Below are 27,117 nucleotides of genomic sequence, written 5' to 3' on the forward strand. Positions count from 1 at the left end.
CAACACAAGTTTGAAGGGGAGGGCCGGCGCGAGTTCAGCAGCCCCCAGGGCTGTCCTCTCCCACCGCCTGTCCCTTTCCTCTCTTCTCTAGCTTCTCTCTCTGCCACTGACTTTCTCCCGAAAACCCTCTATTTAGCCAAAGGAAGGAGGTAAGGGGAACCCCCTCCCCTCCCCCGCTCCAAGGGAAAAAAAAAAAAAAAAAAACTTTTCCAGTCGGGAGAGTGCAGGGAACGAGTGCGCGCCCGGTTCGCCATGGAGCTGCTGTGCTGCGAGGTGGACCCGGTCCGCAGGGCCGTGCCGGACCCCAACCTGCTCTACGACGACCGCATTTTGCAGAACTTGCTCACCATCGAGGAGCGCTACCTTCCTCAGTGCTCTTACTTCAAATGCGTGCAGAAGGACATCCAGCCCTACATGCGGAGGATGGTAGCCACCTGGATGCTGGAGGTAGGGCTGTAGGCGATGCTCTCTAGGAACCATGCCCCCACCCCGATTCACAGTCCCCACGCAAGGACCCAATAACTGGGACAGGGTAGCCCCTGCACCAGCCTCTCAGCTCCCGGGCGCGAGGTTACCCCGAGCCCTTTGGCGGGACGCGTGGCTTCATTTTGGTTCCTTGCTGGGTGCAGGATTAACTTAGGGGAGGGGGAGAGGAGGGGTGAGGAAGATCTGGGGGAAACGAGGCTGTCCTGGGGCGGGGGTGGGGGCGCATCCCGCGCGCGTGTGGCTGCATGTGGCTTCCTCTTCTTCCCACCCCCATCCCGACCTGCCTTCTGCGAAGCCGCTGCTGCGTTGCGAGCGGTGAAGAAGGCAGTAGGAGCGCGACATCGCGACCCACACAGTAAAAAGCAGCCCCTCAAAATACTAAGGCAAATTCGCCCTAGCTTCAGGTCTCCCGCCTGTAGTCGCGGCTCCGCGTTGGCACTTAAGGGGGGGAGGGGAGAAATGGGGAATTCAGGAGCCCCGGAAGTCACACTGAAGAACCATGTGTTTTAGGGGAACCCAAAAGAACCACTTCTTCACCCTTACACCAAAGCTTTGCCGAGCAAGCTGTGTGCCCACGTATGCACAGCTCTGGACCTGCCGTGGTTTCGCCATGTTGCTTTGCAAACTCCGATTGGAAAGGCTGGAGACGTCGCCCGCTCCCCCTCGTCCCCCAGTATCCCGTCCACCCCACATCTAATCTTGCCCTTTTCTCCGACCCCACCTCACGAAGGTTACTTACAGTTTGGCTTTCCAGCTTCCTCGGTGCGGAGAGTTGGGTGGGGTAGGAAGGGGGGAGGAGGTGTGTTGGGGGGAGGATATCGGGGCACCCCCTAAATGAGAGGTCAGATCCCCCCGTGCCTCATTCCGGAGGCTCTCTGGCCCCCGTCTTTTCCCCAGCTCGTCCCCACGTTCCCTAGTTTCTGCCCTTGTGGGCCGCAGCCGGACACTCCCGCCGCGGTTCTCACCCCTTCAAGTTTCCCCCCGGGATCCAGAGCCCCAGGGGTCGAGATACAGACCTTTCCGGCACCCGAAAACTCCGTTTCGGGAAGCCTGGATCCTCCTTGGGGTTTTAACGCCAAAAGGGCTTTTCTAGGATATTTCCTCGATTTTTAATTATTTTTTCAAACTGTCCCCCCTTGCTCCTACTCCAGCTGCCGAGGCTGCGGCGCGCTTCCTCCTCTTCTCCCTCCCCTCTCTTCCCCACCTCTTCCCACCCAGCCCCCCAATAGCGGCGCCTGGGCCGCAGGGACCCCCCCGGGCATTTTTTTCAATTGTCGGGAATGATAGAGTAGGGTCTGGGGAACCGAATGGCACCAAGCAGGAGACTCCCGGAGCCTCCAGAATATTTTTATTGATTTTTTGAAAAGATGACGAAATCCAAAAAAGAGAGTGAGTTAGAGTGAGCAAAAGAAGTGAGTAGCGGAGGGAGCGTGGCTCAGTCGCTGCGCGTTTCTTAAGAGTCCTCGTTTTGGATCTTTAATGCACCCGGCTTTATAGGCTCTGGATGAATACTCGAACTTTGATGGATTATTTAGATTTACCCCCAATTTTCTCATCTTTATTCTTATCACACATTCTGCTCCCCTCCCCCTCCCTACAAAAAAAAATTTGTTGTTGTTTCCGTAGATGGTATTTTTTTATTCTGTCTCTCTTTTTCCTGTATTATTTTCTCTCTTCTTCCAATCTTTTCCCACTCCCATTATAGGTCTGTGAGGAGCAGAAATGTGAAGAAGAGGTCTTCCCTTTGGCCATGAATTACCTGGACCGCTTCTTGGCTGGGGTGCCAACCCCTAAGTCCCATCTGCAACTCCTGGGTGCTGTCTGCATGTTTCTGGCCTCCAAGCTCAAAGAGACCATCCCTTTGACAGCAGAAAAATTGTGCATTTATACCGACAACTCCATCAAGCCTCAGGAACTGCTGGTAATGACTGTCCCTTCTCTTTCCATTCTGTTTTCTCGTTCTTTCCTGGCCTAAGATGCCTTCTCCCTACTCATCCTCAAATATTCTTAGGATCCAAAATTAGCCCACCAGGAACATTTTTCATTCTTCTAACATGTCTGTTTTTTGTGTTCCTACTGTGTGCTGGGCACTGCCCTAAGCACTGAGGCTAAATAAGACTATTTTGGAGATCTCTGTGTGTGTGTGTAGAGGAAGGATGGTGCACAATGGCAGTCCTTCGATTAAATTCCAAGTTTTAAATCACTGAATTCAGAGAATATAGTCTTAACATCTCACAAGGTAGGAATATGTTCACATGATAGGAATGTGTTGGTGGTTTGTCTAAGAACCCACCAGAGCTCCTTGAGTTTAAAGGGTAGTGTCTTATATATCTATTTAGTCTCATGGTACCTGCGTATAGTAGCTGTTCATGAAATATCAGCTCATTTGCTTTTGAGCAAAGTCAAAATTGGCCTTTTATTGGAGGATTCTGGGGCCTGGGTTCCTAGCTCCAATGGGGTTGTGACCTCTGTACAACCCTGGTGGTCCGCGTTTGACTTTAGCTTTCTGCCAGGGAACCTTTTTCCCACAGGTCTGTATCTTTTTCCCACAGCACCATACGTTGGATATCCATTTCACAGCCGCACTGAAATGGTGGAGCGGCTCTGAGACTACCCCTTCAGTGATCTCCACACCTTTCTCTATACTGTTTAGAAAAAGGGGCCCCCTTTTTTCCCTCTTCCCCCATCCTTACTGACATGGCTTGCACAAAGTCCGCAGAGCTAAGGCTGGCTTCTTGAAAGTTGGCTCTTTGTGCAGGGCCTTCCTTTCTGGGGCTGTGCTGCCATCTAGTGGTAGACATGCGCAAGGTGGGGGAGGAATTGCCGAGAATGTGGAGAGGGGCATGAATGACTTCACCTTTGAACCGCTGCCAGATTTCAGCTGCTTCTGGTTTGGTCCGGGAGGCCCAGAAAGGTACTTTCTTCTGGGAGATCTGCTTCCTTTAATAATGGTGCAAGAAGAGTGGCTTTTACTCACATTCCCCTGTGAGAAGAAAGGACTGGGATTTCAAACCCGTCTTTGAAGACGCTGATTGTTTAGTAGTCTATCAGGGATACTCCAACCCTCTGTAAAAAGCCAAGACAAACTTTAGCACCTTGTTAAAGTTGAAATTGTTAGAAGAAGAAATTTTTAGAATCGGGATCCAGTTTGCTTTCCTCATGGTGGTGCAGGAAAATTGATCTCCCGTCTGGTCCATACGTTTCAACATGAGGGTGGATTGAGGTATTCTTTGGTCCACTCCAGTTTTTCCAGGACAAGCCAAGTCAATTTATTTTATTGTAAACAAATCTGCCTTTATTCCGTGTCTCATCTCTTTAGCCCAAAAGTTGGGATCTGGAGGAGTCTCCCTATTTTACAAATGAGAAAGCTAAGGCCCAGGGAAGGGAAGGGGATTGATTGATTACCCCAGCCACAGCACCAGGTAGTATAACAGAAAGAAGACTTGGGATTCTGACACTGGCTTAGCATATGGTTTTTAGCTTTACTCAGTGGAAGGGACTCAAGGTTCTTAGAATGTATTGGGGGGGCCACTAGTGAGCTGGTCTCTGTTTCTCATTCTTATGAAGAAAAATGACTGATAAGAAATATTTTCCCTCTAACTGCCCATGTTTTTAAGATTTCTTTCTGATTTGTGTCCTTTTTTAGCAAGATTCCCCAAAAGTATCTATAGGGGGATGAAACAGTTTTTTTTACTAGGTAGGCTACTGGTCAGAGGCCCAAAACAAGACAGGTCTATATTGCCGCAAACTTGGACTAATGGATTCTGTGACTTTGGACAGCTAACTTCACTTTACTAGAGTCACCCTCATCTGTACAGTGGGGTGGCCAATAACAATCGCAGTGTCCCTGGGTGGTGCAAACAACAAAAGCACTCAGCTGCTAACCAAAGGGTTGGAGGTTCAAGTCCACCCAGAGGTACCTCGGAAGAAAAATCTGGCGATCTTCTTCTGCAAAATAGCCATTGAAAACACTGGAGCACAGTTCGAGGTCGCCATGAGGCAGAGTTGACAGCAACTGGTTTAATGACCATGCTGGTCCTTTGGTCGTGATTACAAAGGCCTGAGAAACATTTAGGTGAAAGTGTGCTCTGTGTCATTTCCCCATGGTTTCTGCATGATGTGTCAAGGGGAAAGTTTTAACAGCAAAGGGAAAAATGGCACTTTTTGGCACCAAGTAAAAGCAAGCTAATTGGTTGCCAAGGAGTTGGGCCAGAGGACCTGATTTTGTGCTTTATCTGTATGAATCATTTTTCCATGAGGATTAAAAAGATTAATGAATCCAGTAATAGAGACATGATAAATTACCACCAAATGGCCTCAGTGACCTTTGTAGTGTCTTATTATAGGTCAGATTTCTGGGTGGGCAGAAAGCAGCGTTGCATGGAAATCTAGGTTGGGTGGGAGTAGGGTGGGGGTGCAAGAGAGGAGAGGAAATAGAAGAAAGGGGAGTCTTCGCCACAGCTACCTGGGCACTCCTTATTTTCCATGGAGCCTGACATTTGAAGGATAAGAAGAGCTGTCGACAGTTCAAAGCTTTAGGGGCACATTGACAAATGGGCCTGCCTTACAATCTTAACAGTATCCTAATGGGTGTCATTAAGACAGGTCTGGATCCTAACCTCCAACCCTCAACACCAAGTCAGGCTTTGGATTTTAAACTCTTCTTTTCCTACTTGACTCACCAGGAGTGGGAGCTGGTGGTGTTGGGCAAGTTGAAGTGGAACCTGGCAGCTGTCACCCCTCACGACTTCATTGAGCACATCCTGCGTAAACTGCCCCAGCCAAGGGAGAAGCTGTCGTTAATCCGCAAGCACGCACAGACCTTCATTGCTCTGTGTGCCACTGGTAAGAACAGGCTGGAGCTGGAGAGGGAGGCGAAGCAGCTCTGGGGGGGCAGGTTATGTTGGGTGTGTGTGTGTGAGGGGGGAGAGATGGGGAGGGCACACTGCTACTAAATTTCATGTCTTTGTGTGTTTCTAGAAGGGTGGTCTAGAGTCTAAGCATTTGTTCCTGAGTGGTGGTGTTTTCTTTATCAGGGTTGCTACATTCTCTTTTGCTGCTAAACTCATAAATGGTTTATGAGGACAGGTGTGTGTGGTAAGGGAAAAAAAATTAGTGCCTGTTAAAGTATTCTTTATGGTGTCTAAAGTGCTCTTTGAAGATTATATATACTGCTCATTGGTTGTGTTTTAAATCTTTAATCTTTTGAGGAAAAGGATGGCTTGGAGATAAGCCCAAGAGGAAATTTCAAGGGGGGGGGGGCTGGTAGGGGCAAACATAGGTTAAAGGAACAATGTCAAGATAAAGATGCCGCTGCTGCTCCGAGTAAGGGAGACCAAAGGAGTTCTTTTTACTGTAGAACATTTATTGCCTCTACTGCATAATTGACTTCCAGCAAGGATTCACTTTTGGAGTACTGGCATCTGATGCCCTCACTTTATGTGTTTTGATGTGGAGGGTACAGCCTTTAAACTAGCAATAGCCACTGTTGCCTTCATGTTAAAAGTTTTCTCTCTACCCTATTGACCCTACAACTGATACATAGTTCCTAGGGGCCCCTTTGTTTCACATTTTCGTAATAAACCAAAGGCAAGGATTTAATGTTGCCTCATTAAATTGATCCTTAGCCAGTTTCTAGCATTTTTTTTTTTTTCCTTAGTTGTAACTATAGTGAAGACCCCAAAACCTTTCTTACCCAGGGGAGAGAGGGTGTCAAGAGTTCATATGTTCACATTCAGAAACGTTTAGTAAAGAACAGTTTGGGAAGATCTTTAAAAGTTGTCCACCTCAAATCTGTCAAGAATAGCTGAATTGTATGGGTGGGACTGAGGGGCTACGTTTTTTTCAATATCTCATTTCGTGTTGTTGTTGCATTTGTAGCAATGATTGATTATAATGTGTAGTGCTAGACCACTAGCCAGAAGGTTGGCATTTTGAATCCATCCAGAAGCACTTTGGGAGACAGGCCTGGCAATGTGCTCCCAAAAGGTCACAGCCTTGAAAACCCTATGGAGCCGCCCTGCTCTGTACATACGGGGTCACCCTCAGTCAGAATCTACTTGACAGCGGCTAACCACTCCTCGGAAGGAAGGTTGGGCAATCCTACTTCCGTAGTGATACTGTCTCGGAAACCCAAGGAGGGGTCGCTGTGAGTCGGGTTTGACTCAATGGCATATAACAACAACAACAACAACAAACAACAACAGTGTATACGTGCTACGTGCTCTATGTTCACCTCCAAATGCTGCCATCCCCCAGTTCTGATTTTATCTGTGAGCCAAGGTGTTATGACCTGACTTTTCTGTCTGCCTGAATCTATCCCCAGCAGGCCCCCTGTGCTCTGCACACACTGGCCTGCTCGTATGATGCCAGGCCTCTCTTATTTGGTCCCAGGAGACAGATGCCCTCCTTGGTGACTTTATTTAGTCCTGCCCTTGTGGACCAGAATCAGGCTTCATAGAGCATGCATGTGCCCTGAGGCCCTTTGCAGGAGAGTTAGCTGCCCTTCCTGCAGCCCTGGGGACCCTTACAGTCTTTAGACAGTGATCATTCTTTTGATTCCTTCCCTTCTCCTGCTGTTTGGCCTGAGTCTTAGAGGTCAGTCTCTCACTGACTTGTTATTTTGTCTCTCAGGCCCCACTGTCCCGTCCCTCTTGTCATGATTCACAGTGGGGGAGGGGTTAACCATTCCTTTCGTTCTGGCCCTGGGATGGCTGACCCGTGACCCTAGCTCTCCCCCATTGCCCAGCTGTTGATAGCCGGAGTCTGCTTTGACCTTGTCTCTTGACTGACAGATCTTTCAGGGTCTGTCCCCTCTTCCTCCTCTCTGTCCACTGATTGGGTTGGGAGTGGTGGGTAGAATTACCCACGCACAGGCAGATCGCCGGGTTCTTTAAGGGCTCATTCTATAAAGTTGGGGATTCCATCCCCCACCTCTGGCCTTCTTGCACGCAGATCCTTGGGGGTGGCTGCCAACTTTGAGGCCAGAGTAGGGAGCCTGGGATTCAGAGGCTGAGGACAGAGTTCTGAGGGAGGCAGAGAAAGTCATGAAGATCCATTATTGCCTTGAGGGGCCTGGATGTAGAAAAAAAATCACCTTCAGCCAAATGAAAACCTTGCATCGAGTCCTGAGCCTCAGGTGGAGACTGATCAGAAGTGAAGGAGGTTCTAGGAGAAGTTTCCTGGGTCTGGAATGCCTCTCTCAGAAGGCCTTTCCCTGGTCTGCACTTGGGTTGGTTGAATGACTAAGTCCCAGAGGTCCCCCCTGCTTGGAGGTTACAGCATCATCTGACTGTATAAAAGTCAAGGGCTGCCTTTGTTGGAAGAAAACCTTCCAGGAAGATGAGATTCCACATTTTGGGGGCCTGTGTGTGGAGACAGGGTAAGTACCTAAAACTGTGTCTGCAGATAGCAGGCAGAGGGTGACTGGGGGCAGATGGTGGGAGATAGTGAACTCACACTCCACGCAGTCCCTTCCTTCATCTTACCCTCTTGCCTTGCCCTCCCAGTCTTGGATGTGTTGCCCTGGAGCTGATGAGGCACCTTCAGCCCCAGGGTCTTGGAAGCCCACAGGGGTCTGGGGGAGATGGTAGCCAGCCTCCAGGCTGTGTAGATAGTTCATGGGAAAAGCTTGTTGTGAAAGAGCTGGCAGTGTTTCTGCAGTCTGTGGAGAGCGTATGTGTGTGTGAAAGGGGAAGAGAATGAGCTTGGGAGAGCACAGAGGGGCTGCAGAAAGGGTAGCAGAGTGTCCATCTTATGTTACTGTGCTTGGGGATAAGATGGTGGCAAGGCAGAGAGGTGTGCTCCTTCCCTTCCAGGCCTGGCCTGAAATGGCTTCTGAAGAAGAGATTGCCTCAGACGGCCTGGTATTTCCCCCACCCCTACCCCCAGCTGGTCCTGATCACTGGAGACATCTGGGAGGAGACCTTCAAAACTTCTAGCTCCTGCCATTCCCTTTCCTAGAGTTTTTGATGCTGGGGAGGCAGAACCAAGCTTTAGTCCTGTGAGTTGTGGCTCTGATGTTAGAGCCCTCCATCCAGGTCTGTAAATGAGGGATGAGGAGACCATTTGAGATGACTCAGGATTGCACTCCTGCTTTGGGGGATTGTTGACACGTGATGTCATGTGCAACAACAGATGATTCCAGTTAGTCTAGAAGAGCCAATGGGTTTGAGCTTGAACTTGATGGGAGTAAGGGTGGTGCTTAACTTAACTTCACTACCCATGGTACCCCACCTACCTCTCTTTCTGCTCTAGGAGCTCAACCTTAAGATGTTGCCCTGAGCTATTTGTGCCACAACTATGAGTAGTCTCCTCCCAGTTCCCCACCTCAAGGCCTGACTTCCAGTGGTAATAATAATCCATTGTGCTTTCCCATCTTCTGGGTTTACCATGTGCTTCACCTAAAGGTGTTTCATTAGTTTCTATCCCCAAGTTACAGTGAGGGAGTGGTGGTCCAGGACGGGTAGGTGTCTTGGCCCTTGATCCAGACTAGAAGGAGCTGCCTCCACAGCTGAGAGGTCATGGGGCTGAGAGGAAGTGGCATGTTGAACCAAGAGTCTCAGTTCTTCTGTTAGCGCCCTATGGGGACAGGCAGTATGATGCTGGCTATCTCACTTCCCATCTGGCTGTAAAGTGATAAGTAGCAGGCTGCTTGCCATGCTCCAGCCATTCCCTCTCCACCTTTTCTACCTCTGTCTTTGGCGTTAAAGTGGCATTAGCTGATCATGGCAGTCCTGCATTAGAGGACAGGATGTGCTGAACCTACTCTGGAGGTGGCAGATGAGGTGTGTGCTGCCGCTGATACTGACGTCATTTGTGGACCAATGAGAACCCTGGGTTCTGGCCTTTAAACTTCCACCTGACTACAGGTTGGAGGGGGGAGTGATGGGGGAAACCCTGGCTAGGGCTTCCCTGTTTCTCTTCAGCCTTAGAACAAGTGTCTCTCTCCCCCTAGTGGTGAACAAGAGCAGAGCTGTCACTCTTTTACTTCAAGGATTCTGCCACCATGGCCAAAATAATGAGGGTTTAGCTTGCTGGGCAGGGCCATGTAATCCTTGGTTTTAAACCTCTTTAACTCAGAACTCTTTCTTCAGTGAAATCGGACCAAGAAGTGCAGATACCAAGTTGATGAATTGTGGAGTGCTTCTCCTTGTTCTTGCCTATGTGGGATTTGCCCAAAAGGGACTCTGGTGGCAACCCTTAGAGGTTAAGCTACACGTGTGAGGTCATACACCTTCTTGGATAATGTCATGACTTTTGACTGTCAAGCCAGGGCCTTTTCTTGTGGGCTTTTTGTCCACTTCTGATTTGAAAGACTACCCTGCATTCTTCAGCAGTATACGGTAGGTGACCTTGAGGAGCTGTTTAACTTCTGGAAAGTTATAGAGAGTACCAGATCAGGAGTCCATGGCTCAGTTTTAACCCCAGGCCTGACATTCATAGTAAGTGAAACTAGAGAAATCCTAATCTCTTAGGATTTCACGGATTCACCTGTAAAAGGTGTTTGAACCAGATGAATTTTAAGTTCTTTTTTAATAAAGCTCACTATCCCTACCACTAAACTGAATAAGGGAACGAACCACATTAGAGCCGGAATCCCCCTAAGGTATGCCTCTTGTCTCTGCTACACCAGGAGGAAGGAGGGATGCCCCAGGTCTCTACTGCAGGGCATTGTTCTTGGGCTCTGGGTTAACCACACGTGACTGAAGCTGGGATGTGCTGGGACTGTTGTTGGGGGCTTCTGCCCATCATTCATTGTGTCCTTATGGGCTCTCTCCAATTACCTATAAGGCCTCAGTTTCTCTCATGCCTGACAAAACAGCAGGAGGCTTTGGGAACTCAATGAGGTCATTTCTGGGACACATACACAACTGGATAGTGAAAGCTTCTCCAGAAAGCACAGAGCCCTCATTCTTCCCGGCCTCGGCGTGCTTGGCCTGCTCTCGGCATCTGCCTGCAATCCAGGGATGCTGGGCGCCTTTCTCCTCACTCTCCAGACACTGAAGAGAATCTCCAGCAGCCACATAGCCTGTCCCCATTCCACAGGAAGTGCCAGTACTAATGCGTGATGATGATGATGAGGGCTGACATTTATTGCTCACCATGAGTCAGGCACTTTCACATGGTTTATTTTAGTTAATCCTCAGAACAACCCTATGAGGTTGTATCATTATTACCCTTATTTGCAGATGAGAAAACTGAGGCTCAGAGAGCCAGGTAACTTCTCTACCTTCACACAGCTGGTAGATGGTGAGCTAGAGATTCAATTTCTGTCTGACTCCAGAGCAGCTAGCATTCTGAACCGTGAGCTGGAGTGCCCCAGAGGGCCTGTCTCTGCTTCCGTGGGAGGTGAAGCAAAGCCCTAGGCACTAGGGTGATCTCTTCTCCATGGCCAGGTGTGTTGTTCAGGTCCCCAGATGCAGCAGCCTGGAGGAAGAACATGCCTGAATCTAATGGGCATTGGAGATAGGACTTGGAGATGTGGACTCAGTCATCAGAATCCTTCCCATCTCCTTGGACACACTGTGTTTCAGAAGCGTCTCCCATTGCTCCTATTCACTTGAATGCCTCCTTTCTTTGAGAAGTGTCTCTAGAAGTTACCCATGTGGTATACATCTTAGCCATTCGTCATGCACCATGCTGTGTTGTATTCCTATCTTAGAAATTGTTGTCCCAGCTCCAAGATGACTGATATTTTCTTTGGAGTGGGAATGATCCTTGTCCTTGGCTCCTTTTTTTTTTTTTTTTTGATATCTACGGTGCCAGGAACAGGGAGGAACATGTAGTAAGTGACTTGGTCAGGATGATCACTGATCACTTAATGGTCTTTCACTCTGCTTGCAGGAGGAGGTGGGTCTCAGGAAGTCAGTAACAGCTCACCTTTCCAGGTGGGCAGCAGAGGGTAGAGAGGAGAGACCCTCACTCCTGAGTGTGACTTCTGCACTCAAATGCAGCTCATTGGTATTTTTGACCAAGAAATTTAGAGGTTTCTATCTGGCTTTTATTTGTTAAAATTAAATACTAATAAAATTTTACAAACTTTTTCATATTTCCCCACCTACTGAGAAAATTTTCATTTTCTGTGTATCCTTCTAGTTCATTACATCCTTATGTGTATGTGTAGTTATATTTATGTATTGATGGTTATATATGGATGGTACAGAAATATATGTATCTGTGTGTGCGCACATGCATAGAAGTGCATGCATGTGCGCATACACACATATATGTATATATATATACATTTCCCCCCATTGGGAGGTTATAGTCTTGGTCATAATGTATATGCTTGCAATTTGATTTTCCGGCCCCCTCCCTCGCCCCAGGTGCCTATAGTAAACATTTCTCCATCCTGTTACATAGCCAAAGTTTCAAGTTTTCAGTATTGGGTTGAGTGGGATTTTCCCAGGGTGGGGGTAGTGAACTGCAAGGATGCAGCCCTTCAGATGTTTCATTGTGTTTTTTCTCTGTTCTTTTCCCCCTAACCCAGCAGACATGGGGGGGGGGTTGTGTTCCCTGAGTGTGGTCCCAATGCCATGTGGAACTAGTGCTGCTCTGTGGCAAGGGATGGATGATGTGGCTTTGCTGGCTGGCAGGAGCCAAGCTGCTTTCTGTTGTCTCTTCCTTGTCCTTTTCCTTGGGGGTCACTCTCATTTAGAGCTGGAAGGCACCTGGGGCATTACCCAGTCTACTGTTAGCAACCTTTTGACCTCTAAGCCATGAAAGAAGAAATACATTTTATCTCACAATTCACAGTGTGCATACATGCACATAAAACTCGATACAAAAGTTTCTCAAAACAGTGCTTACTGTTACTTATGCAATGTGTTCTGATACATTTTATTCAATAAAATAAAATACTGGTTATGAACCACAACTGGAGTTCATAACCTCCTAAGGGTTGCACATGGAAGCTTGAAAAACATTGATCTGTCTAAACCCTTATTAGATGAATGAGAATACAGAGGGCCAGGGAGGAAGTGACTTGCTCAAGGTTCACCTAGCCTGGGTCTGGCTTCAGTGCTGATGCCTCTGTAATTGACTAACCCAGAGGAAAGCTGAGCAGGCACTAGGGGGCGGCACTGGTTTCTGCTATAACGGGCAGCAGAGGAGAGGAGAGCAGCTGGCCTGCCCCCCAGTGGCTCTTATCTTGCTGTGAGTGGGATCTGCCTGTCTGTGAACAGCTGAAGCAGCCATACTCACGCACACAGTGCTCCCCAGTTCTGTGGGGCAGGGGGACAATGTCTCCAAGGGAGAAGGCCTCTGTGCAACTTCTGGCCCTGGCCCTCACACACACAGACAACCCCTCCCACCCAGCACAACCCGTGTATACCTGGTGATGGCTCCTTAAAGGTTTATGAATATGCTGAAAATACCAAAAAAAAAAAAACAAAAAAACCTCATGCCATTGAATCAGTTCGACTCCTGGCGACCCCTCCCTGGGTTTCCAAGGAGATGGTAACGTGGGCAGTGGGACTACAAAGATAGGCACGTGTGAGCTTTACTTCCTGGTTCTGAGGCTTGTGGCAGAGGGAAGGGGGGTGGCCAAGGATACTTTCCTGCCCCTTCCCTACCAGATGCTTCCACCCGGACTTCTGTGGGCCTAGGGCCATGAGCTGGCTACCTCCCTTGCATTATGAATGTCACAGGGGGGAGCTAACGAGGTTATTGGGCAGAGAAACACCCTCATGTGGCCCCATGTGGAAGCAGACCTACAGCAGAGCAGGAGGCAAGGAGGCCAGCTTTGTCACACTGTCCCTGGGAAGAGAGAAGGCACAGGAAGGGCCAGGGAACAGCAGGCTTTTGGAAGAACACCGTAACACTCATCCCTAAAGAGATAGAAATGGTGAGTGTGTTAAGGAAAAACATGCAAAAAAGCACTGGAAAGAAAGCCAAGGAGAGAGACAGACAGACAGACGTGTTCTGCCTTCATAGGAGGGCAACCCTGTATGCTTCGGTGACCAAGCTGGGAGAATGGGGTCACCATTAAAAGTGCATGTGTTATGACAAAGTATGTGTTGTGGTAGAGCATTGATTAGGAAGAAGGTAAAATATTAGCTTGAACTGGTTTTGTAGGTCCACCCTAATATTCTTCCTATAATTTAAAGTACGGTCTATGTCTTCTTTCCTCTGTACACACATACACTTCCACTGCTAGGTATAGCAAATTCACTGGAGTAATGTGAAACTAAGGAGCCCTATGGTACAATGGTTAAGTACTTAGCTGCTAACCAAAAGGTTGGTGCTTCAAACCCACACAGTGGGTCTACAGGAGAAAGTTGGCCATCTGCTTCTGTAAAGATTCAGATGAGGTCACTCTGAGTTGAAAATTTGACTCAGTGGCACCCAACATCAACAACAATGAGGGGCTAGAGAGCTCAAACCATGGATGACTTGCTCCCTGCCAGATCTGTTACTAGGATGAGTGGCAAAACTATCCCCTCTTTTAACACATCAATATACGGCAGGAGTAAGGGCATCTTAAGCTCTCAAAGCCTCAGATTCCTCACCCAACCCAAGAGTAATAATTATGCACTTTGTGTTATTAATGTGTCGATTAAATGGGACATGATGTGTGTCAGGTACTGTGCATGCTGGTAATTGGTGTCATGTGTAACAGTAGTAAGATGTGGATGTCTTCATCTCCCCTTGATGGATGGAGAAATAGCTGCATTGTAGTCAGCCAGGCTGTTCCGGGGACAGTTCAAAGGAAGCCAAGGTGTTTGAGGCCCAATGTCCAGTGCATAGCAGCATACTCTGTTTTTGCTCTTGGAGAGATGAAAGTAGGGAGGGGACTTCTGAGTCCCTCAAATTTATTCTCAGTTTTGCGCTTCTAACAAACCATTTTTGCCACCAAGAAAATGGTACCCTCAGGCACATGAGCCATAAAAGCTAAGCCAAGTGAGGCATTGGGTTAGAATGTGAAGGGTCATCTTTTGTGTCTGATTCAAGTCCTGTCCTCATGTTCTTGGAGTCCTTGGGATTGGGCCAGAAGTTGTAAACTGTGAACATCAGCCCTTTGCAATGCTGCTTCTCTCACTTCCTTCCCTTTTTTATGAAATAGTCTTTTTCTGTTGTTTCTGAGCATATGCTTGCCCAGAGAGTGTGGCAAGATCTCTTTTAGAGTATCAGTCTTCGTAAAATCTTGCCTGATCCCCCACTTGCGAGTAATTTTTCCTATTTACCGCCTCTGGAGCCCTTGGGTTATGCCACTTGGATGGCATAAATGGTGTCTGATCTGTATGTTGGTCTTAACATCCCTTGCTTCATTCTACTCCCAGGGAGACCCTCTCTCACCCTGCCCCACCAGAGCCTGCCCCACTAGAGCTCAGACAAGTATCTTGCACTTGTCCCTGCTAGCCTTTGATATGACTGTGAAACTTTGGTGCTTGAGGAAACATGAGTTCTCTGTGAATTCGTTGTGTGCCCTTACATAAGCTCTGCCCCTTTCCTGCTTAGACCAGTACCCATGCCTCATGTCTTCTCATTTTAAACCTGGGATAGCCACCGAAAACCAAACCTGTTGTCATCAGGTGAAGTCTGACTCATGGCAACCCCATATGTTACAGAGTAGAGCTCCTCCTTAGAGTTTTCTTGGCTTTAATTTTTATGGAAGCAGATTGCCAGGCCTTTCTTCCCTGGTACCCCTGTGTAAGTTAGTAGTTGAACATGAGCCATTTGCACCACCCAGTTAATAGCTCAATGATGACAAATAATAAATAAGTAGTGGACTTCTTGTGAATGAAGGAGTCAGAAAGGATGTGCCTATAGCTGTATTTGCAGACTGGGGAATTCCTGGAACCAAATTCTTCCCATGCCCTGACCCTTTCCTGGTTTTTTTGCCTTTTTTTTTTTTTTTTTCACAGATTTTAAGTTTGCCATGTACCCACCGTCAATGATCGCAACTGGAAGTGTGGGAGCAGCCATCTGTGGGCTCCAGCAGGATGAAGACGTGAGCTCGCTCACTAGCGATGCCCTGACGGATCTGCTAGCCAAGATCACAAACACGGACGTGGTAGGTGGCCAAGAGTAGACCTTTCTTTCCTCAGCTCAAAGAAAGATGTAGTGGGTTTAATTGTGATGCATCAGGGGCTTGTTTGTTTGTTTCTGTTTCCTGAGATGAACTTCCACGGTAGTTCTAAATGGAGCAGGTGAGGCTTCATCTTCAGTTCCAGTAAGCCTGCACGCCATAAGATGCAGAAAAGAACCAAGCAAGCAGATACAAGGGGAGAGGGAAAGGTGTTTACTAATTTTCCTGTGTGGCATGGGCTTCCCCGTGGGCCTGAATTGCTGCTTCACTTCCATTTATGTACACGCTGTCAGACTGCCTCTTCTCCAGTGTGGAGCGTGAAACAGTGCTACATGTTTGCTCACACAGGCTAAGGCTGCAAGGGCTCTAGAGGAGATGGGACAATTAGAACAAGGAGTTTGCTGCAAGAGAGGAGGAAGCAAAGGCTCAAGCGATGCCCCCTGCCATTAGCGGGGTGTCTGGCCTTGGGCAAACCTCTCCACCGCTCCTGTCTCTCACTTCCCTTTCATTCAGTGTGGTAATGGATTAAAAGCACTTTAAAAAGAATAAAGTGCTATACAAATTCAAGGAACTATTATTAGCTGGAGATTTTTCCATTCTGCGTGCCCTGTGGACAGGCCAGAGGCAGTTAGTTACCTTCTGGTTGCCAGAATCTGAAGCTCATTAGAAAAAAGGTTTTGAGACAGACCAGGGTCAAGTGGAGGTTGTGAATTCAGCTGGTAGGAAATTCCAGTCCTGGAAATTTCAGAGCCAGAATGTTCCTGAGCGATCAGAGACAAGAGTCCCTATATTTTATAAGGAGGCCTAGAGAAAAAGAACCAGCCTGGGGACTTGGGGTGTATAGAGGTGAGGGGGGAGTGCAGGAGCAGAGCTGGAACTAGCACGTGGACGCTCCAACTCCCAGCCAGTGAACTTTACACCTCACCATGATGTGGCTACTGGGTTCTTTTTGTTTGAGAAAGGCCTTTGGTTTAAAGACAGCTCGAGAGAGGGATGTCGGCTTTGAGGCCTTCGTGAGTCACCATGGTGAGGCTCAAGAATGCAGGGGAACTTCTCAATGACACCCTCTGGACATTCCAAAGGGATTTAGAATGCCCTAATGTGGGAATATATTGAGTTGAGGGATAACGCAGTGTCCACTCCCCATGGATGATGCCTCCATAAGGGGTGCCGGACAGAAGGTAAACGCTCAGAGGGCCTGAGGCTGCAGCTGGCTTGCTTTCTCACCACCTCCTGTATATTTTGCCTTGGGATTTGTTACCAGAGCAAAGGAAGGCTGCAGGGAAGTGTTTGGGGCCTGACAGAACAAATCTGGGGTCCTTCTCCGACATACTTTTATCTTAAAATTTGTCTTTAAATGATGAAGGCCCCAAAACATGCTTTTTTTAAGTATGGGCTCTAAAATGCAGATTAAAAAGACCCCTACAACAGCTTTTCTAATCCTCCCAGGAAAAATCATGAGCAGAACTTAAAATTTATAGAAATGGTACACTTCATTTTTTTATCTAAATATCTCCTGTTATGGCAGCCATACCAGTAGGCCTCCCAACCAGCTGGAGACAGGCCCTTCCTTTACCCCCAGAGACAAAAGTGTCAGTGACAGGAGTTTGACCCCAGCTTTGTAACCTCTTTCAGATATTTATAGACCTGCTCTAATTGGCTGATGTGTCTCCCCACCTGTCTCCAGCCTTCCCCAGATCTTTCTTTAGTGACCCTTGATGAGTTCAAATGGGCAGAGGTCATTCCTGGGTTGAGGAGGGCAACCATGGAGGCTCTAGGGATGTGCTTTGCTTTTAAGGACTGCAAACCAGTCTGCTAGCTCTTCCTGGAGAAACTCTCTGCCCTTTTCAGATACTATGTAACCAGCCTATTCAAGACAGCTATGAGACTGGGTTCAGTGGATACAAAGTCAGTTTAGAGGTCTCCCACTATACACTCCAGCTACAGAGTTGTACTTGGTTTCTGTAATGGGCCTGGGCTGTGTTTCTTAAGTCTCTGGATGGTGCAAAATGGTCGAGCCCATCCAGAAGTGCCTTGGAAGAAAGGCTTGGGGATCTACTTCTAAAAAAATCAGCCACTGAAAATCCTGTGGAGCACAGTTCTACTCTGACACTCGTAGGGTCACCAAGAGTTGGAATTGACTCTGTGGCAACTGGTATTTCTTAACTGGAGTGTCCATGCCTCATTCCCACTAATGGGCCTGGGCCAAGCAAAGCCAGTAATGTTAAATAATTTAAACATTTTAATACTAAAAACAAAGGATTAAGGTGCTTAGTAGAATGCAAAATTCATGCCACTTTTTTAGGTAAAATTTGAGACCTCCATAATTCCCAAGCTTCCGGTGTCCTCAGAACTCCCTGGAGGTACTTGTTCCATTTCCTAGGATTTTTTTTTTTTTTTTTTCTCTTTTTTCAAGTGTAAAGTTTTGAAAAGCACTGAGTTAGGCTATTAGTGTGTGCACACCTTCCCAGTTGTTAAATCTCCTTCCATTCATTGATCATCTTGTGAGGAGGTGAAGACTGGAGTAAAGTAAATTAAAAGGACGAAAACTCAGAATGCATTAGTGTTTGGAAGTAGGTGAGTTGTGTTTCCTGAGTTCTGTTTGCCATTTCATGAGTCAAGAAATTTCAAGCACTCACTTTTCATTTATTCCTGGAATTAATTATTGAAGGCTCACTCCCTGCGGATGCTGTTAGGTATATTATAGGTGAGCAAGGCATGGCCTCTGGGCACCACACCAGAAGTTGGCCAGGGTGGACAGGAATGCATGGAAAACTAGAGATGAAGTTCTTTGTATGAGTTAGCGATTACAGGGGAAATCAGGAGCAAAAATGTTCAAAGCTTTAGCGAATTCTTTAAGATCATGAATGAAAGAGTCATAAATAATGTATTATTAACTAAAATGCTGTAGAGTGTCAAACTAGAAGACAACACTCCTGAGACCGCATATGAAATGGCAAGCTTTCAGCAGAGTAAACTTTGCAACAAAATAATGCCCTGCATTTTCTTCAGGGCTGCACCTTGGAATGCCCAGAGGTTCGAGTTGAGCTCTCCCTTAGAGAAGTCTAATACTCCCAACCCCATTTTGCCCTCTAGCTATACTGCACTGATAAATAGGGATCAGAAGGAGCTCCATTTGCCCTGGCATCCCCCAAGTTCTGCTCTTGCTCTTCTGGGCATCATAATTTGCAATCTCTTCAAGCTTACAGTGTCCCTAGCCCTGTAGGTGACAGATCGTGGATTGTCGGGGATTACACTGCTGAAGAAGGATCCCTTGGATTTGTTTGGGACTGCCACACACATTCTCTGGCTCATTGGCCAGCAGTAGATAGCTTTGGTAGGACGGAGCCATGCGGCTCTGAGAATGTTGGTCTTTGTTGCTCCTTGTGGTTGCCAAAATAAACCGGAACGCTTCATTCCAAAGAGAAAGCTGAGTGAGAAGCCTGACAGTTTTACAGGGAATAAAAGTCTCAGAGGGTGGTATATTTTAAGTACTTTTTTTTCTTCCAACATAAGTGTTGCTAAAAGCAGACATTAGCCAGTTCTGGCTTTTGGGGGAACTTCTACCGGGGCTTCCGTTGCCAAGGGTAAGTTTCAGAGGAGGGATCGGCTGCTCTGGTTCCCTGGTGAACCTGTCCCGGCCTCCCCAGGCAGAGTCGAGGTTCCTCTTCCGTCCCTCGGTGCTTTGTCCATGCCTCTGTGCCAGCATTTATCTCAGTGTTTACTTGTCTATAGAACCTCTTGAACAAGACCCAACTGGCAGAGTCATGGGGGAATGGTGCTGAGGAGAGGGAGAGAAGGAGGAAGGAAGGAATGAAGGACAAAGAGGGGGCAGATGGGTCTCAAGTATGTTTCTGTTTCTTTGGTATCCCCAGGCCTTTGTGTTTCTTAGTATTAATTACAGTAAAACCTGTGAAAGTCAGAACCTGGCTAAGATGGGAACCTGTCAGAGAAGGAAAGTGCAAATATTTTCCACTAAAGTGAACAATGGGAGCTCTGGTGGCGTAGTGCCTAAGGCATTTGACTGCTAACGAGAAGGCTGGTGGTTCAAACCCACCAGCCACTCCTCAAAAGGAAGATTGGGCAATCTACTTCCATAGAGATACCGCCTCAGAAACCCAAGGAAGGGTCACTATGAGTCAGATCCGACTCAACAGCAGTGAGTTTGTTTTTTCTCGTTTAAAGTGAACAATAGAAAAATGTTAAGACTGTACCCTGTCAAAGGTGGAAAACTTGTGAGACCCAGAAAAACAGGGCAATCCTGTCAAGTTTGGGCTCTCTTTGGGTTGTCGGAGCTCTGATGTTGTAGTGCCTAAGGCATTTAATTGCTAACCAGAAGGCTGGTGGTTCAAACCCTCCAGCCACTCCTCAGAAGAAAGATAGGACAATCTACTTCTGTAGTGATAATACCTTGGAAATCCAAGAAGGGGTCATCGCTATGAGTCGAAATCGACTCAACAGCGTATTACAACAACAGCAAATCTTAGTTTGAAACCCTGAGTTTAACCCAGCTTTATCTTAGAGTAATTATAATTTTCACATGACACAGTTTCACTAATTCACTTCCATTAAAAAGTAGAATTGATGCTCACAGGTCATAAAGATGTGGTAAAGTTATTGGAATAGATTCTAGTCATCTGGTCATTTTACCCATCCTTCTCCATCTGGGTCAAATGAAAAATCTGTCTCATGCTTAAATATCCCCCTGGGAAGGTGCCGTGATGCCCCTTCCTAAGAGTCATCCTGGCATGTTCTGATTTTGGTTGTCAAATCAGGTATTGAAACCACTTAGCAGTGCAGTGGAAGAAGTCTCAGTTTCCACTACGTGCCATTCATAGGGTCCTCAACATCGTGTTTTTGTCCTTAGCTAGAGGCACCAGTACCCTCGCTCATTCACACTTTTCCTGCTCTAAAGGCACCTACAGTACTGATACTGTCTTTTGTGCACTTACAGGATGTATGATGGTCAAGAACCTTTGAAGAGTTGCTGGAAGGAAAACTGGGGGTGGGGAGGTAGAAGGAATAGAATTGGGGGCTGATGGCTCCCTCTCCTGCCTCATTTTTTCTGTGGGCCTCATTTTGTATGCAAGGAAATAAGCCAAAGAGCCTGTGAAGAAAGGAAGAATGAGATAGTTTCCTAAGTTGTCTCTGCCTGAGTTGGCCACGGGTCTGGGGTTCATTCAGCCCTTTATTCTCCCGTTGAGTGCAGTGCGTGTGTGGTGACAATGGAGTGATGCAGTTACACTGAGGGCTAATGGTAGGAGTTCCGTCAGCCCATTCATGGAGGCAGAGGAGGGTGCAGGGCTTGGAGTCCGAGCCAGCAAGCAGAGGAAGTCAGAGGCCCGTGTAACGAGCTGGAGATCACAAACACTGCTGTCAGGGCTCTGAAGCTGGGGGCGCGGGGGTAGTGGGTAAAGGGGGGCCAGAGGAGGGGGAGCCTATCATCCTAGAAGTTGGAGGTTTGCCCGACCTCCAGCGCTATGGAGTGCCACCTGTCCAGGCTGACAGACGAGCATTATGGCTTTCCTTTTAATCAGCTTAATTTGGGGCATCTTAACACAATGGCTGGTGCTTTTGGAGGCTGCCGGAAAGCGGAGGTTCCTGGGCCACTGCACTTTACATGCATGTAGCATCTTTTCGTTGGAGGCACTGTTTTTTTTTTTTTTTTCCTGGCCACTTGGGCTGTCTCCCTTCCTTAGAGCTTCTCTACCCGATACGTCTTTACTTAGAGCCCAGAAGAGAGAGAGTTGTATGGGGAAATGAGGTCGGAAATTGGAGGCTTGCCCTCTTTAAGGCCACCTTCAGCTTTGAACTAGGTGTAGCTGGGGGCAAGCCACTTCGGTTCTCCAGCTTCAGTGCCCTTGCTGTAAATAAGATTTAGATTTGGAGTTTTGACCTCCAGAGGCCCTTCTGACCCTTACTTTCTCCAATTCTGTGCTTGCTTACATTGTCTTTTAATCCTGACCCATGTGAAGTATTGTGATTCTATTCTTCTCCAGCTTTGCCTCTTCCCTTCAAGCTCTTTAACTCCCCTCACCTTCCATTTCCTCCTCCCAGCTTGATCTCCTAACAGAAGAATCCTGGCTAGATTTGAGGCAGGGCTTCTCCTTCCTCCAAGTCACTCCTCCCTGCCCATCCCATGCAGCCCTCTTGCCCTGCTGCTTTGGAGGCTGGGAGCTCCTGGGGCAAGAATGGGGCTGTGTGGGATTTGTTTCTCTAGTTGCAGATAACCGCACTGTCACACATGCTCCTCTCTCTTCACTTTCCATCTGCTCACAGGACATTCTCATGCCTTTTAAGAGCCCTTGAAGGATCCCTATAATAATAAACAAGGGTATTAATATGCAGGGAGTATGCTCTGTCTCAAGGAAGGGGATGCTGGACTTCTCTTCACCATCAGTGAGTAGAATGGTCTATATCACTGTACAACAAAGCTCTTGCCCTCAAGAAGTTTTCATCTACCCAGAATGAGAGTCACACAATTGAAACTAGAGGTGATAATAGCCAAGTTGTGAAACTTCTCTGAGAAAAGAAGTGGAACCTGAAAGGGGATAGGGGTAGGCTGAAATCCTCGAGAGCTTTCCAGGTATGGGGAACACTATTGAGACCCAGCTTGGGTCTATAACATGGTCAGTCTAGAAGAGAATGGGAATGAGATTCAGGGTCCCTCATTCCTGAGGTATGTCTCCTTAAGTCATCATAAGGGTCAAAAGATCCCAAGCTGGCAATAGATAATACTTTAGATTGAAATTAAAATGGGCCTGAAGAGATAGTATATGTTTTGCATGAAATCTTTGTTTTGTTCAGGAAAGCCTGTGCACATGTTCTTGGCTGGAGCATACATAAATCTGACTCTTGATGCACATATTATCATGACGTCCCTTGGCTCTGAAAGTTCAGTAGACGTGACTGCCAAATGTCCCTGCCTTCCCTGTAGGATTTTCTGAGAATGTTTCTTTAAGGTCTCAGGCTGGTGGAAGGGAAGGCTGAATACCAGGAAAAGCAGCAGTCTTGGTAACTCAGAAGGAAAGAAGATGCTTTATGTGGCCTGAAGTCAATTTCTTTTGTGTGCTGGAGCCCAGTCTCCCCATTCGAAGACCACCTATCTTAGGGATGCTGGCGTGGTCATGTTATTGGGGTAGAGGATGTGCTGACCCTGATTACCTCTCCATAGGACCAGAATAGAGCCTCCAAGGAAGGAAGACCACTCAGGAATGGCTTTGTATAGGTTTCTTGTTGGAGAGTAAGGTCTTACACAGAAACTTCACATCAGAAAGTACTCAGCAATTGGCTAAGCATATGAAGGCTTTAGATACATCATGGCTGACACCTAACAAGCTTTTTAAATTTTTTTTCTATTTAATGGTTCAGAGTTCTTTTGTCCACATACCCCTCCCCCACACACACACCCACATGTACACACAAGGTCCCTCAATCACCTGAGAAGCCTGTCATCTTCAGATAGCAGAAACTCTCCTGCCTTACGTTTCAGATAGGATTGTCTTCCATGGAGGCAAGTATAAGTTACTACCTCGATGTATAAGTTACTTCCTCTACTTCCTGGAGGAAAATTAAAACAAAAGAAAAACTCATACCCTTCAGGCATTCCTGAAGCACATCTCCAGTGGACGGGCATCACTCCTTACCTTCTTAGGTTCAACTGATTGTTCTCTGCAGGAAAAAAAAAGAGACAAAGAAGAAAATAGTGTTGAATTACCCCACGAGGTTGTGCGAGACGGGGTGAACGTGCTGCTGTTCCCAAGCCTCGGCTCCTGCTCACTTCGCAGGCTGTGGGGATCTCACCTCACCATAGTGAGTCTAGTGCTTACTGATAGGTGTTATTCCTGCCAACTGACCCCTGAGAACAATTCAGTGCCTTCATATGGTGTGCAGAAACAGCTGTCTATTCCAGCTTTGGAATACAAACTGATGGTGTCATGTGGACCATCTCTGATGAGGACCTTCCTAAGGAACATTCAAAAGAAACCTGGATCATCTTTTTTTTTTTTTTTTTTTTTGCCTGATATATTGACCCTCACATTAGCTTTGCCTCTACTTAAGATTATTTTAGATGACTATTAATTTAGATGATATTTAGTGTTTGTAAATAACCACCGCTGAAGTGCAAGTGCTTTTATACAAACATGATGCCCTTACCCTTTACTATCTAACAACCTTCAACAAGCAGTGATCATAGCCCAGCAGGATGGGTCTTAGAAGGAGGGACATGGGGAAGAGCCAAACGGGGACACAGGTGAGACCTATCAGATTTCTGTTCACTGGTTAGGTGCATCAGACAGAGTGGAAGATAGGACTGGGAGATACCAAAGAAGAGTTCAAGAGGTGCTAGTAATAGTAAGCCCTTGGTTGCAGTCTCTGACTCTTATCTCAGCTTTGTTCAGGGTTGGCAGGGAGACCTCTGCTGCTGGGTCTTGTCTGTCACCTTCAGTACTACATTCCCAGTGCCTAGCACACAGTAGACATTTAACGTATCTTGAATAAATGTTAATCCACACCTCACTTGACCAGTACCAGTTGCCATGACTCATGGTGATGCCTTGTGTGTCAGAGTAGAGCTGTGCTCCATAGATTTTATGGAAGTTGATCACCAAGTCTTCCTCTAAGGCACCTCTAGGTGGACTAAACCACCAGCCTTTGGTTAGCGGCTGAATACTTAACCATTTGCACCATCCAGGGACTCCAAATTGAGATCAGTGAAGTTGAATAATTTGGCTGCTATGGCCCAAGTAAAGCAAGTGGGCAGCAAATACTACCTTCCCTCATTTTGTTATTCTTAGATTTCAGGTGATGCTTCATTTTTATCCTTAGCCTTTGGTCTGCTAGTGTTCCTTACCTTAATTTTCATAAAAAGCTAGAGTTAGAAATGTGGAATGGGTGATAGATAGGAAAGGAAAATTTGGAGGTATGGAAACTTTGTTCCTGAGTAGTTAATTCCAGCCATATTTTAGATCTTTGGAATAAAGATAAGGCTTCTGTGCTTGGCAAATAATAGTATCTGGGCAGTGAGGGAAAATCACGGTGAAACTAACAAAAGGGAGATAAATATTAATCTCTGAGAACTGTTGCTGTTGTTATGTGCCGTTGAGTCGGACCCCACTCATAGCGACCGCTCCTTGGGTTTCCAAGGCAGTATCACTATGAAGTAGATTGCCCCATCTTCCTTCCAAGGAGTGGCTGGTGGGTTTGAACCGCCAGCCTTCTGGTTAGCAGTCAAGTCCCTTAGGCACTATGCTAACAGAGTTTCCTGTGAGGACTGAGAAGATTCAATTTAACACATTTTCCATGTGTGTACATGCTCAAGAAAGAGCAGAAAAGCAGCCTTGCAGAAGGGAGAGGTTGGACAGTATCTGCTAACAGCAATTTCTTTAGCTCGAACTGCAGTTACGGCTATGATCCACATCCCTTCCTAGTGACACCTACGGCTTGCCATTGCATCCGACATGGCCAGCAAAACGCCTCCTCTGCCTGGGCAAACACACTCTGAATTTTCCCCACCAAATATAGACTAATAGAGCAATGCTGCAAATTCTTGTTTATTCCAAAACTGGACATCTTAAATGTTCAGAATTTTGTAAACATTCTGTATTATGTTTTTATGAGACATACCAACCAACCAAAAAACCAAACCCATTGCCATCAAGTTCAGTTTCGACTCAGGCAACCCCATGTGTTACAAAATGGAGATACTCCGTAGGATTTTTTTGGCTGTAATCTTTACAGAAGCAGATCTTCAGGCCTTTCTTCTGCAGTGCTCCTAAGTGGGTTCGAACTGCCAACCTTTAGGTTAGTTGTTGTTACCATGTGCTGTCCAGTTGACTCTGACTCATATTTGACAGATTATAACTGTTCCTTAGAGTTTCCAAGTTGTAATCCTTATGGGAACCGGTTGCCAGGTCTTTTCTCCCACAGAGCTACTAGTAGGTTTGAACCACCAAGCTTTTTGTTAGCAGTGAGCATTTAACCACTGCATTACCAGAATTCTTTTTTTGGTTTGTAGTTGAGTGCAAGCTGTCTTGAAGGAAGTACAACTTTGAACTTCTTTCAGACTGTCTTGAAAGAAGTACAGAATACTCCTCAGAAGATAAAATGGCAAGATTTTGTCTCCTGTACTTTGGACTTGTTACCAGGAAGGGCCAGTCCCTGGAGAAGAATATCGTGCTTGGTAGAGCATCAGTGAAAAACAGGAAGACCCTTAATGAAATGTTGACACAGGGGCTGCAACAGTGGACTCAAAGATGGCATCAATCATGAGGATAGTGCAGGACCAGACAGTGGTTTGGTCTGTTGTACATAAGGTTGCAGTGGGTCAGAACTGACTTGATAGGACCTAACAACTACCAAGTCGAATGCAAGTCTTTTGTGCCAATGTAGTCAATAAGGAATCTAGGATTGGTACATTTGGTCCATTCGCTTACTTCTTCCCTGTTCCTCAGATAAGGTGCTGAATTCTACTGCTGTAGCACCCCTGGTGTCCTTCCCCTTTTCTCTGTTACTTCCTAACTTTTCCAAGTAGAATGCATCTGGTTGGCCCCTTGAATACCATCAAGTCGATTCTGACTCAGAGTGACCCCTACATTGGGTTTCTGAGGTGGTAAATCTTTAATGGAAGTAGATTGGCCAGTCTTGCTTCCGTAGAGTGGCTGGTGGGTTTGAACCACCAACCTTCTAGTTAGCAGTCAGATGCCTTAGGCACAGTGCTACTAGAGCTCCTTCTTGAATACTAAGCAATGCAAAATACCTTCTAAGTAGACCATCTACGTCTAGGCCAGTGCTTCTCAGATGCCAATTTGTTACAAATTATTTGGGGCCCTGTTAAAATGCAGATTCTGATTATATTTGTCTAGACTGGGCTGAGATGCTGGATTTCTGACAAGCTTCCAGGTGATGCTGATAGTGCTGGTTCCCAGACCCCACTTGGAGATGTTAGGCACTGTAGGTGCTGCAAGAATGTGTCTCCTTTATTCCACATGTATTTCTACACCCACTTTCACTTACAACATGGTTAGTGGCCAAAGACCAGGTTGTTATGTAAAAATCAGCATGGTGTGAAAATGGAGGATAACCACATCACATCACAAAATGGAGGATGAATACATCACCATGTAACTGACAAATTAGTATGTAACTGCCAAACAACTGAGTATCATGGCCCAGCCAACATGACTCTCGGGTCACACCTTGGCATTTGTTACTGCCAGGTGTACGTCGCCAATGCACAAAATAGCTTTTTTGTGTGTGCAAAATAGATCTTTTTACCATTGTCATAAATGTGAAATATCGAATAACAAGACAGTCGGTAAATGAGAAATAGGTGTACAGGAAGACTAACATGGGATTATGTGAAGTTTGAATTATGTATATTCATAAAATGCTGTGTGCCCTGTGGATCTTGCTTGATGACCTCTCTGGTTTGGGTTTTTCTTCTCCAGGATTGTCTCAAAGCCTGCCAGGAGCAGATTGAGGCGGTGCTGCTCAACAGCCTGCAGCAGTTCCGTCAGGACCAGCGAGATGGTGCCAAGTCAGAGGATGAACTGGACCAAGCCAGCACCCCTACAGACGTGCGGGATATTGACCTGTGA

General features: G+C 46.8%; 1 protein-coding gene across 1 annotated transcript; it reads left to right on the top strand.

Moving 5' to 3' along the window:
- The first annotated feature begins 252 nt into the window (after positions 1-252).
- On the top strand, positions 253-27,117 carry CCND2 (cyclin D2). The gene is made up of 5 exons (XM_007937076.2): positions 253-447; positions 2,192-2,407; positions 5,172-5,331; positions 15,354-15,502; positions 26,968-27,117. Exons 1-5 carry the CDS (start codon positions 253-255, stop codon positions 27,115-27,117), a joined length of 870 nt encoding a protein of 289 aa, XP_007935267.1.

This window comes from Orycteropus afer, unplaced genomic scaffold (assembly GCF_000298275.1).
Source record: "Orycteropus afer afer isolate SDZICR_OR568_19922 unplaced genomic scaffold, OryAfe1.0 scaffold00040, whole genome shotgun sequence".
Lineage (NCBI taxonomy): Eukaryota > Metazoa > Chordata > Mammalia > Tubulidentata > Orycteropodidae > Orycteropus > Orycteropus afer.

What these genes read in the sequence shown, in the direction of transcription:
- CCND2 (XM_007937076.2), top strand. Translation starts at nt 253, where the DNA reads ATGGAGCTGCTGTGCTGCGAGGTGGACCCGGTCCGCAGGGCCGTGCCG. An exon ending in TAGCCACCTGGATGCTGGAG is followed by an intron (nt 448 to 2,191) that starts GTAGGGCTGTAG and finishes CTCCCATTATAG; the next exon opens with GTCTGTGAGGAGCAGAAATG. An exon ending in CATTGCTCTGTGTGCCACTG is followed by an intron (nt 5,332 to 15,353) that starts GTAAGAACAGGC and finishes TTTTTTTCACAG; the next exon opens with ATTTTAAGTTTGCCATGTAC.